This window comes from Schistocerca americana, chromosome 1 (assembly GCF_021461395.2).
Source record: "Schistocerca americana isolate TAMUIC-IGC-003095 chromosome 1, iqSchAmer2.1, whole genome shotgun sequence".
NCBI lineage: Eukaryota > Metazoa > Arthropoda > Insecta > Orthoptera > Acrididae > Schistocerca > Schistocerca americana.
This window is the reverse complement of record NC_060119.1, coordinates 1,214,337,790-1,214,353,256: the sequence shown is the minus strand read 5'-3', so window position 1 is coordinate 1,214,353,256 and position 15,467 is coordinate 1,214,337,790. Positions and strand designations below refer to the sequence as shown.

At 39.3% G+C, this 15,467-nt stretch overlaps 1 protein-coding gene across 3 annotated transcripts in view; it reads left to right on the top strand.

The window, feature by feature from the left end:
* Positions 1-15,467, top strand: part of LOC124619844 (integrator complex subunit 1) — a 307,722-nt gene that overhangs the window by 50,944 nt on the left and 241,311 nt on the right. For all 3 annotated transcript variants that reach the window (XM_047146458.1, XM_047146464.1, XM_047146471.1), the window contains one exon: positions 3,456-3,748. In XM_047146458.1, coding sequence (XP_047002414.1) covers positions 3,456-3,748 — 293 coding nt within the window. The remainder of the gene's footprint in view (positions 1-3,455; positions 3,749-15,467) is intronic.

Below are 15,467 nucleotides of genomic sequence, written 5' to 3'. Positions count from 1 at the left end.
TAGGTATGGTTCATACTTGGCTCATTGTTCATATAAAATTTTCATAATATATATACTTTTGATCTGAAACAAAAAAAAATAGTCAAACACAGTATTCATACTTCACTTTTAGAAAATTCCAGATGACGCCAACATATTCAGACCATCACCACCCTCTTGTAGTCCAAAGTTGATTCATTAATTTTGAAGTAAGTTTAACTTTGGGTGACTGGTCACATTTTCGCAGCACTTGGCACGCTGAGATAGTGACACACTGTAGAGAGAGGTAGCAACAGTAGAATTTGAATAAACAGTTTTATAATACTCATCTTTTATTCTTCTTCTTTGTTGTATGTAATAGGCTTGTAGCCCATTCAAAAATACAACTTTGTATAATGGTCTAGAGGATGCTTGGATTCATTTTGTTAAATAATATGAACACTGGTGGACTTACTGTTATTGAGTAGATATATTTTCAGTCATTTTACATCACGATACAAACCAACATCAACCACCATGTTAACACAATGCTCATAACTTGTACTCCATCTTCGCACTTCAAACTTGTACTACGAACTGCCCAAAGGCAAAGATTGATCTCTAACACCATGCATCAAAGAAAATAGTATCATATATCAATCTATTTGTGCAAAAACATCTTTGAAACATACATTTCAAAAATTAAAGTACAAATAATGTTTATCACTGCCTATCGTTTTAAGAAGTCCATACTTATCATCGTAATTGCATTAAGTATGTGTATATATGTTAACGTTTATAATTTTCATATAGCTATATGGTAGTGGATTTCTGGGTTTTGAGTCTTCAACTTGGGATTTGGTTATTTCATATGACTCAAGATCAGTTAGTAAGTTTTCTCACCATAATCAGTTTTATTACACCCCTCAGGGCTGGACAATGTTCACATTCAGATGTTGCATCACCTCTGTCCTGTGGGCAAGCACTTTCTCCTTCGTATGTACAATCTCTTTTGGGCAGATGGCACATTTCCCAGATGCTGCCGTGAAGTCTTTGTCATACCTATACCTAAGCCCAGTATGGGCAAATGCCTTCCTTTTAGCTGCCACCCCATTTCTCTCACCAGCTGTGTTTGCAAGGAGATGGGATGTATGATTCATGGTTGGCTGGTTTGGTAGCTCGTGTCTCTGAATCTACTAATCACTGCAGCATGTGGATTTTTTGCATGCCATTCTGCAGTTTACAATGTCGTCTCTGTGTCCACCCATGTTCTGAATGGTTTTCTGTGGAAATACCAGAGTGTTGCTGAGTTTTTGCTTTGGAGAAGCCTGTGACACCTGCAGGAGGACTTGCATCGTCGGTACTCTATACACGTGAAGCTTCCAAGGCCGCCTTCCCTGTTTCCTTCAGAAATTTTTAAAAGACCAAGATTCCAAGTTATGTGTGGGTTTGGCCTTGTCAGACACCTTTATCCAGGACAACGGGGTGCTGAAAGCTCCGTTCTAAGAATCATCCTCTTTATCCTGTTATGGACTGTCTCCTGCCAGTCGTCTCCGGCACCCTCTTTGTCAACGATTTTGTGACCTGTTGCAGTTCTTCACAGTCTTGTCTCCCTGAACAGCATCTTCGACATTGTCTTTGATCTTGAAGCACTGATAGTGGCTTTTGCTTTTCCACTGACAAAGCAGTTTGTATTAATTTATCAAGGTGCAATGGGTGTCTTCCATTGTCTTTACATCTGCTGACTCCATGGAATTCCCGGGGCTCATGCTTGATAGGAAACTTTCTTGGTCATCTCATGTGTCTTACATGGCCACATGCTGCACCCAGTCCCTCAGTATGCTGTGAGTCCTAAGCGGTACTTCCTGGGGAGTGGATCGGACCACTCTCCCCCATTTATACTGATCCCTCATCTGTTCGAAACTAGATTATGGATGTTTTATTTATTCATCTGCACATCCTCCACCTTTTGCACTAATCTGCTTGAGACACTCTATTCAGGACTACTGCTGTCTTTCCAACATGATGTCCTCCTCAGCAGACACACATGCTGTTTGCCTTCCATACCCAGCCACTTCCCTTTTGCAATGACTCCCTTGACCGCTAGCAAGGGGTGTGCCTTTGTTTTCTATTACCTCCTGGAGTTCGCTTTTCACTACTACTCTGGCAGCTCAGCTTCGTGCTACTTGCCACATTCTCGATGGGTGTAAACCTTTCACTGCTTTGGCTTTGTGTGGTGGCCCATGTTCATCATGGATTTCCTTCACCTCCCAAGGACACTACACCAGATTCAATCTATCACTGTAAATTTTTTTTGCCATTTGCTTGCAACTTAACGATAGCATCTTTGTGTACACAATGGCTGTAAAGCTGGCCTTGGTGGCAGGTATGCCTTCATCAATGGCACCGACCATTTTCAATATCTGCTTCCAGAATGCTGCTCGATTTTTACAGCACAGCTCTTCGCCCTCTTTCGGGCCACCCAGCATATCCGCATCACAAGCTTTTTAATTATGTCATATGCTCTTAATCTTTCAGTGACCTTCAGAGCTTCTGTGTGCTGTACACAGTCAATCCCTTAGTGCAATGGGTCCAAGAAAGCTTACACTTGCTCGCTGTTGAGGGAGCCACGGTAATGTTCATGTGGGTTCCTAGCCACATCAGTCTGGCGGGAAATGAGGTAGCTGGTACTACTGCCAAGGCTGCAGTCGTCACACCTCGGCCTGTTAGCACTTCCATTCCTTTGTATGTTCTCCGTGTTGCTGTCTGTTGTAGATTGTGTCACTTTGGCATTACCAATGGTCCTCTCTTCACAGGACCAAGCTCTGGAGGATCAAACATCTCCAAACTACTTGGCCAGCCTCCTCTTGGCCCTACTGTTGTGAGGAGATCATTTTAGCTAGGTTTTGTACTGGTCACTATCTTTGTAACTATCGCCATTTGTTAAGTGGTGATCCCCCACCCCACATTGTGCTCATTGTCATCGAGGTTTGACGATTCACCATTTTCTGACCCAATGTCAATTTTTGAACCACTTACTTTCCAGTATATGTTTACCATCTGAGTTATCATCTGTTTTAGTGAATGATGTGCAGGCTGTCTATCTTGTTTTACTTATTTATCTGTCATAGCAAAATGGCGAAGGACTTCTAATGTTTGGTTAGGGACCTCTGTTGCCTCTATGGTGTATTTTATGAACCTTTCTCCAAGGGGGAAATCCTTTGTTTTTTGCTCTCATTCCATCTGTCAATTGGGCTTAACATAGGGTCGCTTTTAGCTTCTTTCACGTATTGGTGTACCAAGGTTATAAAGTGAGTGCTTATGACTCGAGTTGTTTTTGCGCCATAAAAAAAAAGAATAGTTGTAAGATTTGGACAGTAGACCTACTTAAAGCATTATCTCATTCATAGTTCAATTTCTTTTCGTGGAATTTGAGTGAATTTTAATGGTGGAGCTTGTGCTAGAAATCTGACCTTTTTTTCCATTCTTTCTTCCAGTTATGGGTTGACGATTCACTTGGTGATCGTATGTGGGTGGATCAGGAGGACATACAGTTCTTTGTGAGTAATGTGACAACTTCAGTAGGAACCCGTCCACTTCCTCCACGGCCGTCTGACCCTCTGATAGCAGCTGGCTTGCTGCGTTCTGAGTCCTGTCCATCTCCATCTGTAGTGACACCCACTGGTCCTGGTGATGATGATGAACAATCAGTTACTGGAGCTAATGATGGCACAGTTTACTCTATCAATACAGAGTTACTTGGCAACATGGAATACACCATATGCAATCGGTAAGTGGATTTATTTTTTAGTTCAGCTTCCATTGATTTAACATTTCATAAAAGATAAATAATTTTTGGTTGCATTTAGTTACGTGCAATTTTATAACAGTTATATGATAATTTTTTCGTATATTGAATGAAAAGGAAAAAGAAAGTAACACGCAAAATGTTTCTTGATTATGGTGGACAGATTTTCTTTTTGTATTTCTTCTTAGCTGTGCCGTTATAATGCTCTGTACTAATGAAATACTGCTGATATTTGATCTTCCCTTCCACCCGTTACATCTTGCCACATATGTGGTGAGTTTTTAGGTATAATGAGATATCATTATGACAAATGTGTCCATAGCTGTACTGCGAATTTGTTTGTAAACAGTGCGTTTGAAGTAGAAGTAATTGTGGGTGAGGATATAGTTTGTCATTATGACTAGGAAGGAGGTAGTTTGTTTGGAATCTGTCAGGCGTTGGGAATGGTAGTGTTCAGTAGTGGTAAGGCCATGGGCATTAGGGATGATAGTGTAAAGGGAGGTCGTATCAATAGTGACGAGCAGGGCACCTTGTTGTAAATGGACAGGAACTATGGAGAGTCGGTAGAGGAAATGGTTGGTATCTTTTATGTTGGAGGGTAGGTTCTGGGTAATAGATTGAAGGTGTTGGTCTACGAGAACAGAGATTATCTCAGTGGGGGCACAGTAACTGGCCACAGTGGGGTATCATGGGTAGTTGGGTTTATAGATTTTAGGAAGCATGTAGAAGGTGGGAGTGCAGGGAGTGGTAGGGGTGAGTAGACAGTTGGACTCTAGGGAGAGGTTCTGGGAAGGGCCTGAAGATTTGAGGAGTGACTGGAGATCCTGCTGGAATTCTGGAATGGGATCACTGCGGCAAGGTTTCTAGGTGGACATATCTGATAGCTGATGGAGTCCTTCTGCTAGATAATCTTTGCAGTTCAGATCAAGAGTGGTGGAGCCTTTGTCTGCAGGTAAGATTATAAGATCAGGATCAGTTTTAAGATGGTGGACTGTGGTTCTTTCTGTGGATGTAAGGTTAGTTTGTTGAGGGATTTAGGGAATGATGGTGAGACAAATTTCAAGGTAAAGAAATTCTGGTAAGTTGACAGGGGGATGATTTGGGGGCAGTGAGGGTGGATCACGGTTGGATGGAGAAGTGAACTGAGTTAAGCAGGATTTAATATTGATCTTTGGTTGAGTCTGATTGGTAAGGTTGGTGGCGAAAAAGTGTATCCAGTGTAGGGACTGGGAGCAGGAGAGAAGATATTTAACAAGTCCTGCATGATTCAATTTGGGAATGGGGCAAAAAGTGAGGCCTTCGGAAAGGACTGATATTTCTGTGGGGATAAGGCTTTGGAAGAAAGGTTCATGACTGCGTTTTGGGTCTGTTTAGGTTCTGGATTCTGTGTGGTGGTGGGAGGGGGTTTTAGAGGGTGGGGTAAATGTAGTAGGTCTACGAGACAGGATTTGTCAGCTATGAGGGGATGTGGTGGTTTTGGAGAGTGTTGTAGAGGGGGTGGACAGTGGTACTCCAAGACGGGAGTAGGAAGTAAGCAGGATGGAGAGCTTTTTGAGGTGGCGTTGTGCATGCTGCTCTAATTCCTGGAGGGTAAGAGTTTCGATGTGTGTTATAGGTTCCAGGAATTTGGGATTGCATAACAGGAGAATTTTGCAGATGGAGAGAAGGTACTGCAAGAAGGTTTGGACTTGGTTGAAATGGTTTTGCAGGACTATGTTGGTGAGGGCTAAGGATTGGTGGAATATGAATACCTCCACTTTGACCTCCATACCAAGGAGTCCCTCCCATACAGCCTAGACACCTGTAGATGTCGCATCTGAAGTGACGAGTGGTTCCTCTCGAAATATACGGAGGGTCTCGCTGAAGCCTTCACAAACCGTATTATCTTCCCAACCTTGTACAAAAACTTATCTCCCATGCCTTAGCGTTCCAGTTTGCCACCACCTCACAAAGCCCCACCCTCCTGCCACAGAGGAGTATTCCCCTCACAACTCAGTACCACCCAGGATGGAGCAACTGAATTGTATTCACTGCAAGGGTTTCGACTGCCTCTTGGCGTGCCCTGAAATGAGAAATGTCCTGCCCACTATCCTTGCCATCCCTCCAACAATGGTATTCCGCCGTCCACCAAACCTACACAATATACTTGTCCATATGTATGCAACCCCTGCTCCCAACCCCTTACCTCGTGGCTCATACCCCTGTAACAGACCTAGATGCAAGACCTGTCATATATGTCCCACCACCACCACCTCCACCACATACTCAAGTCCAATCACAAACACCACCTATCCTATCAAAGGCAGGGCTACCTGTGAAACCAGTCAAGTGATCTACAAGCTAAGCTGCAACTGCTGTGGTGCATTCTATGTGGGCATGACGACTAACAAGCTGTCTGTCTGCATGAATGGCCACCAACAATCTGTGGCCAAGAAACAAGGGCCATCCTGTTACTGAGCACACTGCCAAACACGACATCCTTCATTTCAATGACTGCTTCACAGCCTGTGCAATATGTATCCTTCCCACCAAGACGAGCTTTTCTGAATTGCGCTATTGAGAACTTTCCCCGCAATGTATGCTACGTTCCCGTAACCCTCCTGGCCTCAACCTTAGTCAGTCATTCTCCTCTCCCTTCCAGCCTCTTCTCCGTTCCCATTCCAGCACTACACAGCCCTCATCCCTCCATCACACGCAGTCTTTTTACTTCTCTCCTTTCCCGTTGTTCTTCTCTCCCTCCCCAACTCTCCGCTCCCTCCATCTAACCTCCCAACTGCACATAGCGGCCCTACCCTCTTTCCACATCGTCCCTTCATGCTCCCCAACAGCACGTCACTGTCCACGACGCCTACCCTATCATACCTCCCCCAGCCTGCTCCCTACTCCCACCATGCACCAGTACTGCTGCTCGCAGTGTGGCCACTGAGACTGCAGTCATGTGTGTGTGAGTTGCGTTTGCATACATGCGTATATGTGTGTTTGCTGTCTAATTCTGACTAAGGCCTTACTGGTTGAAAGCTATTATTTGTGACAGTCTCAGATTAGGTTTATGTGGTCATCCCACCATAAGTTAACGCAGGTGGCTAATGCTGTCTCCCTGTTGAGAATTTAACAGACCTCTTCCTATGATTTCCACTGTATATGAGTTGTCCTACTCCTTTGTCCACATGGTGACTTCAGGTACTACAGGAGATTCAAATTTATAGTCCGAGGTCGTTAACAAGTACGAACAGGTTGGTACTTAACTCATATCGATGGCAGCGTTGTTGTCTTCGTGAAGTCTAGAGGTGATTCCACTGCGATGTTCCCGCGGTTTTCTTTGTGTTTGGATGAGACTAACTGGTTTGTAGGGCGATGTGGTATTTTGATTTTTAGAGAGCAAACGTTACATTAGTTTTGCAAATCACTATTTAATTAATTTATTCACATTTAACACTTCTACAATAATATGCAATAAGACATTGTTTTACACCACATCTGTATTTCCACCTCCTCTAGCCCACACTTTTCCTCCAAAGCACCTTTTACCACCTCTCTCAAAGATCGACCTCCTTTCCGCATGTCCAAAGATAACTGTCTCTTAGTTGTTAAACTCGCAGTCAAAGGCTATATTTACATAAAACATTACACGTACAGAAATTACTGACATACACGAAAATTATTGATATACACGATCTTACGTTCTGTTACAATACCCCCCCCACACACACACACACAAGTCCGTGCATGGCATGCATGGGATTGTGTGTCACTATGGAATAAAATATGTCTAATACACACATAATAATAAAATTTCCAGTTCCAAAAGTTAGTAATAAAATTGGTTTCCCAAGTGATCTTAGTTATATATATATACACTTTCCATGATATACAATTTGAAAGTTACATTGGCTGTATTGAGCAATAAGTGTAATGAGCTTATAACTAACAATAAAATATGGCACCTTATATTTAATTGATCATGGTAGCTGCAGAGCCGTGTTAAGATGGGTACATAATTATATAGTATATGCATAAACTCAAGTTTACTTCAATACTGACTTAATGCATCTTAGTTAACCTCATTCTTCTGATTGTCAGTGGTTTCTTTAGAATATATTAAGTGAACTGTGAAATGCAGGCATCTCTCACAATCTTTTAATATAAGTGCTTCAATAAAATACCTTATGGCATGGATTGTGCCCAAAACAACCATTAAATCTAAAGAAATCATTATTCTAAAATAAACAGGTTCTTTTAACCACATACATAAAATAGACATAATTCAAAATATTGTAATACTTATACACAATGTTAAATGGTTGTCTCTTAGGGAAAATTCATGTATACGTGATGAATGGAATCACATGGTGAATCCAGTGCAAATTCAATTGTGTGTGATCAGCACTGTATTTTCAGAGTCAGATTGGTTTACATATTTATGATTTAATGTTTCCTTTATAATGAGATAGCTGAGACGTTCCATATGATTGCGACTATAATTGCAGTATCCTCACATTGTACATCTATTTCAGCTTTATAGGTCAAATTATGACAAACTCTACACTTAAATTGTGTAAGATTGTTAGTATTTATACCTTAACTTTACATCATTATTAAGCAGCGTTTCATTTTTATTTACTCTCCTGTGCTCAAATAGCATATTGCCATGAATAGAAATTATTCCAAATTGTGTAACAGGGTATGGGATAAATTCCTAACAGCTCTTCATTCACTTTAACATTAAATTATCTAAACTATTACAAAATATTCTCCCACAATATAAACTTCAAAATTAGTGTCACATAACCTTCAATCCATCACAAGTGTTTCAAAAGTAATACACCAACATCTGTTTCCATAATGCTCTAAACCTCAATACATTCTTAATTTGCATGATTAAATTTCATGACTACCCACTATATTTTTAACACACTATAACATACCTGGTCTTTCAAAGTACACTCTCATAATCTGACAAGTACCTCCAGTTTGCTTTATCCATTAAATAACGTTCCATCTGACATAGCTTACAAATGACAAGGTTTTGTCTTCTTGCACACAATCACTATTCATTTCTTATTACTTTAAAAGTGTCCACATCATAAACTTTGGTTTCTGTTAAGAGACATTACTATGACACTGTAGAATGGTTCGTAGCCCGACACACTGATCTCGTACCAAATGTAATGAATGGGTATACTAGAGAACAAAGAGAAATTAGTACAGACATAATTCACATCAACACAAAATCTACTTCATACTTTTAGCTGACATAGTCCCACAATTTGACATGAAGTTTTCCTTGAATGATAAAACAATAAAGTGATGTAGTTGGGCCAGTCAACTAGTTCTTTCCGAGCAGCATTTTACTTATTAATGACTATTTTATGGGTCATGTTTGTAGAGTTTTAACTCTGTAACATTGCGCAGTCCAAATAACTTCTTGGATTTTGGGTAGATTAGCCTATAGGCATTAGGGTGTGGGTTTTCCTTGATTTCAAAGGGGCCTATATAGATGTCAAAAAATTTCTTTATTTCAGAACTCATCAATCTAGATTTTTCCTGTGTTTTTACTAAAACCAGATCTCCTGTCCTGAACTGTACTCCTTTACTTCTTGCATCATGTCTCCGTTTTCTTACCTCTCCTTGTCTTTTCATAGTGTTCCTAACAGCTGTCTCTCTTTCCTGGGGTGTCATAGTTTGACAAGGTGGGAAATCAACATTCTCAGAAATCAAATTTGCAGGTCGTCTATTAAACATTACTTCGTAAGGTGAAAAACCAGTGGATGAATGCTGTAGGCTGTTCATTATATCCTCAAAGTCAGTAACATTTTCAATCCAATTAACATGATTTTTACTACAGTATGTTCTGCAGAGCCTTCCAATTTCCCTCATGTACCTTTCTGCTGGGTTACTTGATGGGTGACGAAATCAAGATATGTTTTATTCCTGTATATTCAATAAAATTTTTCCATAATTTAGATGTAAACTGTGACCCATTATCAGACATGATGGCCTGGGGTATACCAACATTTGTGAAATAATGATTCGTCAGCTTGATGATAATTTGTTTACTGGTTGCTCTCTTTAATGTATACAATTTTATAAATTTAGAGAAAACGTCAACTATAACGAAGATGTAACTATACCCTCCCCTTGACCTTGGTAGTGGTCCATATAGATCAATAGCTGTTAATTCAAGGTTTTTATTTGGTAAAATGTTTTGCATCAATCCTTTAGATGTTTGGTTGCTCACTTTTACTCTCTGACAACGATCACAGGTTTCAAGTTTTTTCTTCACTCTCCTACTGATATTATAGAAGTATACATTTTCCTGTATCTTCTGTATACATTTTGTTGCCCCGCAGTGTCCGAAGCTTTCGTGTATGTAACTGATTAACGTGTCAATACATTGCTCAGGCCAACATAGTTTCCAGTTGTCTAAGTCAGGTCTAGGTCTCCTAAACAAAATCCCTTTTTGTACTTTATAATACTGATCTACCTTTTCTCCTCCCTTTTTCCCTATATAACTTTTAACCAACTTCCAATTTTCATCATGGTTTTGGTTTCTACGAATATCATTACAGATTTTCAGTATTTCAGCTTCATCTTTTACACCCTTTAAGTACATAAGTTTGAACTCTTTCTCCCCTTTTCCATAAGTATTTTCAACATCTGCACCTACTGGTAGTCTGGAAAGGGCATCTGCAATGACATTATGTTTACCCTGAATAAATTTGATCTCATAGTCAAACTGTTGAAGGAATAAAACCCACCTTGTTATACGGTCATGATAGAGTCTGCACTCCTGAATGTACGATAGAGCCTTATGGTCAGAGAAAACAATTACCTTGTGCCCTAAAAGATAACTTTTAAACTTATTAAATGCCCAGTGGATGGCAAGTAGTTCCTTCTCTGTGACTGTATATGATTTTTCATACTTTTGTAAAACCCGGCTAGCAAAAGCAATAGAATGGTGTTCTAATTTTCCTTCTACTTCTATGTTTTGAAACAAGTGTGCCCCTAAACCTGTCTCACTACTATCTGTCATTATACAGAATGGTAACGACATAACGGGTCTATACAACATTTGACTTTGGGACAGTAGTTGTTTTATTTCCACGAACGCATCCTGACATTCTTGTGTCCAATCCCAAACAGTATTCTTTTTTAGTAAGTTACATAAGCAGTTTGCATTTAAAGCTTGGGTACTAAGAAATTTTCTATAGAATCCAGTGAGACCAAAAAAGGACTTGAGTTGTTTTTTGTTCTTGGGAGTAGGGAAGTTTACAATGGCCTCAAGTTTATCCTTATCAGGTAAGATTCCCTTTTCTGAAATATTATGCCCCAAAAATTTCAGTTCATTAACTCCAAAACAACATTTTTCCAATTTTACGGTCATTCTCCCTTCCCTCAATTTTGAACAGACTTGTCTCAGAAGGTTTAGATGATCTTCCCAGGTTTTTCCAGTTACAAGAATGTCATCTACATATACTATTAATTTTGAAGACAATTCATCACCTAATACAAAATCCAGTGCTCTGATAAATTCAGCCACAGATACATTCAATCCAAAAGGGACAACACAATATTGGTAACTTTTGCCACCATACAAAAAGGCAGTATACTTCCTAGAATCAAGTTCAAGTGGTATTTGGTGAAAACCAGATGTCAAGTCTAGGCTACTCATAAATTTTACATTATCAAATTTGTGCAGGAGTTCATCCATATTGTCAGGATGGTCATTTTCTCTAATCAAAAACTTATTAAGGTGCCTAGAGTCAAGTACAAGTCTAACCCCACCATTTCTCTTAGACACAACTACTAATGGGTTGTTGTAAGCACTTCTACTCCTTTCTATAATCCCCCAAGTTTCCATTTTTTGGATTTCCCTTTCTACATCTTTTTTCCTGGAGAATGGAATGCCATATGGTTTTAGGAAGAAAGGATGATGACCTCTGAGTTGAAGTCTGCACTGATAGTCTTTTACCTTCCCTGGTCTCTCACTGAATGTATCCTGAAATTCCCATAACACTTCTCTTAACTGATTTTTCTGACTTTCACTGAGATTTACAGCTTCCTTCAATTTTACTTCTACTAATTCTTCGAAATTTTGTTCATTTATAAGATCAAAGGATGTGTTATCACTTATGGCTTGATTATCTACCTTGCTTACAACAGCTTTGATATGGTTGCAAGAATTACTACAGTTAAGGATGTACATTTCTGTTTTCAGAATACTATTTTTCTCAGATTCAGTAATTATAACAGTCTTATCTTCCCAAGAGAAGCTTACACCCACTTTTAAGACCCAATCCATGCCAAAAATGATATTTTCTTCTAACCTTGGGACCACAAGGCAACCCTGCTCAAACTCCACATTTTCAATTTGAAACGTTAACAATACTTGACTCTTAACTACCTTACTTTGCCTACCAGTGGCACCTCTGATTTTTACCCCTACAACCGGCATTTCTACAAAGTTCTTACCATCTCTAATTTTATCTCTAAATTTTTCTGAAATTGCGCATATGGGGCTTCCTGTATCAATAAGACAGTGCCCTTCCCACTGATTTACTCTTATTTTAATGTATGGACAGCCTAATTCCTTTTCATCTGCCTTCCTCTCGGGGACTTCATATAATAAATCTTTTTCAATTTCTTTATAATTTCCATCTACTTCCTCCCTTTCAGTCTTCATCATGTTTACCTGATTTTCAGATTCTAAGTTACTAGTGTCAAGTTTACACTTTGGCTGCACACAAAATATCTCCCTACTGTTTATGTACCTTTCACTCAGACTCTTTCTTTTACTCTCCCACCAGCATGGGCATAAAACTCTACTAATTATACTTAGACGATACCAAAACACTTTGCTACTACAACACTCATTATACTGGTTCCACAGGATTTCTAAGAATTGGTTTCCTTTACTTTCAATAATATCACGCAAATCTAATTCTTTCACAATATTTTCACTTTTGTTATCATCACTTTGATTAACCATGAGCTCATCAGGAACGGCATGTAGCAATTGATTTTCAGCTGTCACTTCATTATTCTTATCATATTCCTGTGCTTCGTAACCACAACTATCATCAAGTTCCAACACTTCATTATTTATTTCAATAAAAACATTGTACTCACTTACTGGTTTGCTTACCATACTTTTCACATCAAAAATACTAACATCATCACTACTATGGTATACTTTACTGCCAGTTTCATGTATTTCTCTCTGTTTTTCACTTTCTATGGTTGATTCTTTTTCCTGTTGCTTAGGTTTATCATCAGCTGATTCACTATTACCTTCTTGTGTGAACAACCCCCCCCCCCCCCCAATTCTGAACTAAAACATTTGTTACTCTCTCCATTATTAGCTTGCTCTCCCCTTTTTGCCCACCTGTAAAAATCATTTAACATCTCCTCATCCAGAATTGAGTCAGAACTTTGGTCTCTCCTATGTTTATTTTGTGGTGGTCTACTGTGCCACATAGCATCCCAAATTTTTTTATCAAAATTTATATAATTCACTTGGTATTCCTGGTTTTTAACCTGTTTGTTAATAGTACAGTTATTTACAGTATTGGGTTTTGTGTGAATGTTAGTGGTCCTATTATGTTTAAATCTGTTCGCCCCAAAGCTGTGGACCCTCATTGAGGCGGTCCGGAGTTTTCCGGATGTCTACCTCTATTGTCACTCCTCCAATTTGTATTCATTCTGTTGTTACCTTCCCATCTGTTGTTCCTAGTTACACCATTGCTTTCCCAGTTACTACCTCTCCAATTAGCATTGTACTCTCTTGTTCTATCATATTGGTGTTCATTCCGAAAATCTCTATCGTCCCTTCTAGGGTTCTCTCCACGGTAATCAGAATTCCACCTCCCACTGTAATGGTTTCTGTTACTAAACTGTTGCACATTTCTCTCCATTGCCCTGTCTAATTTGTCTATATATTTTAGAAACTGGTCTAAACAGTCGTCAGGTCCATGCACTAATTCCCACTGTATTCTTTCAGGTAACCTCCTTTTAAGGGCATCAATTTGCGTCATTTCGTCGAAGGGTTTATCTAGATGCACCAATTTCCTAAGTTGATCCCTGCAAAAGTCTTTCATTGAGTGGTTTCTGCCCCTGAAGCTAGGCCCATTTAAAAATTCACTTTTTATTCTACCCTGTTCAGTCTCAGACCAAAACTTATTTAAGAAACTCTTCTTAAAATCATCAAACGTTTTCCACTCATCAAAATGTTGGTTTGCCCAAGACAAAGCTTCTCCCTCAAGAAATTTTTTAACAAATTTAATCTTTAGATTATCAGACATGCCAGTAACAAGGTTGTCAGAGCAGTGTTGTAAAAAATCTACAGGGTGTAAATTATCACAAGGAAAACTTATTACAGGTGAATTACTCCACACACTTCCACCATTCATACATAAATTTCTAGACACAAAATTATCTTGCATTTCAGTGAATCTCTTGTCTATTACACTTAAATTACATGTTACAGACTCTTGTATCTTATTTAATTCAGCATCTAAGGAGTTAACTTTTGATTCTGTATCTAGACTTAATTTGTCTACCCTCTCCTCCACAGTTTTTTGAGCTGCAGTTAACATTTCAATCTCTTTCCCTTGACTTGAGCTAACTGTGGCTAACTTATTTTCTAAGGTCACAAACTTATTCTCTATAGCTTCAATTTTGGAGTTCACGCCCTTCAAACTTTCTCCTAATTGAAGTTTTAAATTTGAGATCTCTTCTTTCAGTACATCCCCGTTGTTTTTCATTTTTGCTTCCAGCGATTCACTGGATGCATTTATTTTCGATTCTAGGAATTCACTATTTGAGTTCATTGCCCTTTTTAATTCGGACTGCATTTGTCCCATTTTGGCAAAGAGTAAACTTATCCAGTCCTGTTGATCCAGTTTTCTTTCGGTTTGTGAGTCATCTGGATCGTCACTTACACCACACACGTTCAAGTCTAACATTTCTCCAACTTCCTTTTTAATTTCTTCTGATAGCGTCATGATGACACCACGTGTTTGGATACAGTTTTGACGAAAAGTTTAAAACAAAGCAGAATTGTACTTATCTTTTCACACCACGACGTCGATCACAGGTCCACCTCTCCGATAAGCCAGCACTTTGTTGGTTCTCACACAACTTTTTCTGGTCCAGGAAACGTGTACAATGTTATTCACGTTTTACGAATTATAAAGTTTGTAATGTTCCGCAAACGAAGCGCAATTAGTCCCATCGCATTTAACTGTAATATCCCGGACGAGCCCCCAAGTTTAACAGACCTCTTCGTATGATTTCCACTGTATATAAGTTGTCCTACTCCTTTGTCCACATGGTGACTTCAGGTACTACAGGAGATTCAAATTTATAGTCCGAGGTCGTTAACAAGTACGAACAGGTTGGTACTTAACTCATATCGATGGCAGCGTTGTTGTCTTCGTTAAGTCTAGAGGTGATTCCACTGCGATGTTCCCGCGGTTTTCTTTGTGTTTGGATGAGACTAACTGGTTTGTAGGGCGATGTGGTATTTTGATTTTTAGAGAGCAAACGTTACATTAGTTTTGCAAATCACTATTTAATTAATTTATTCACATTTAACACTTCTGCAATAATATGCATTAAGACATTGTTTTACACCACATCTGTATTCCCACCTCCTCTAGCCCACACTTTTCCTCCAAAGCACCTTTTACCACCTCTCTCA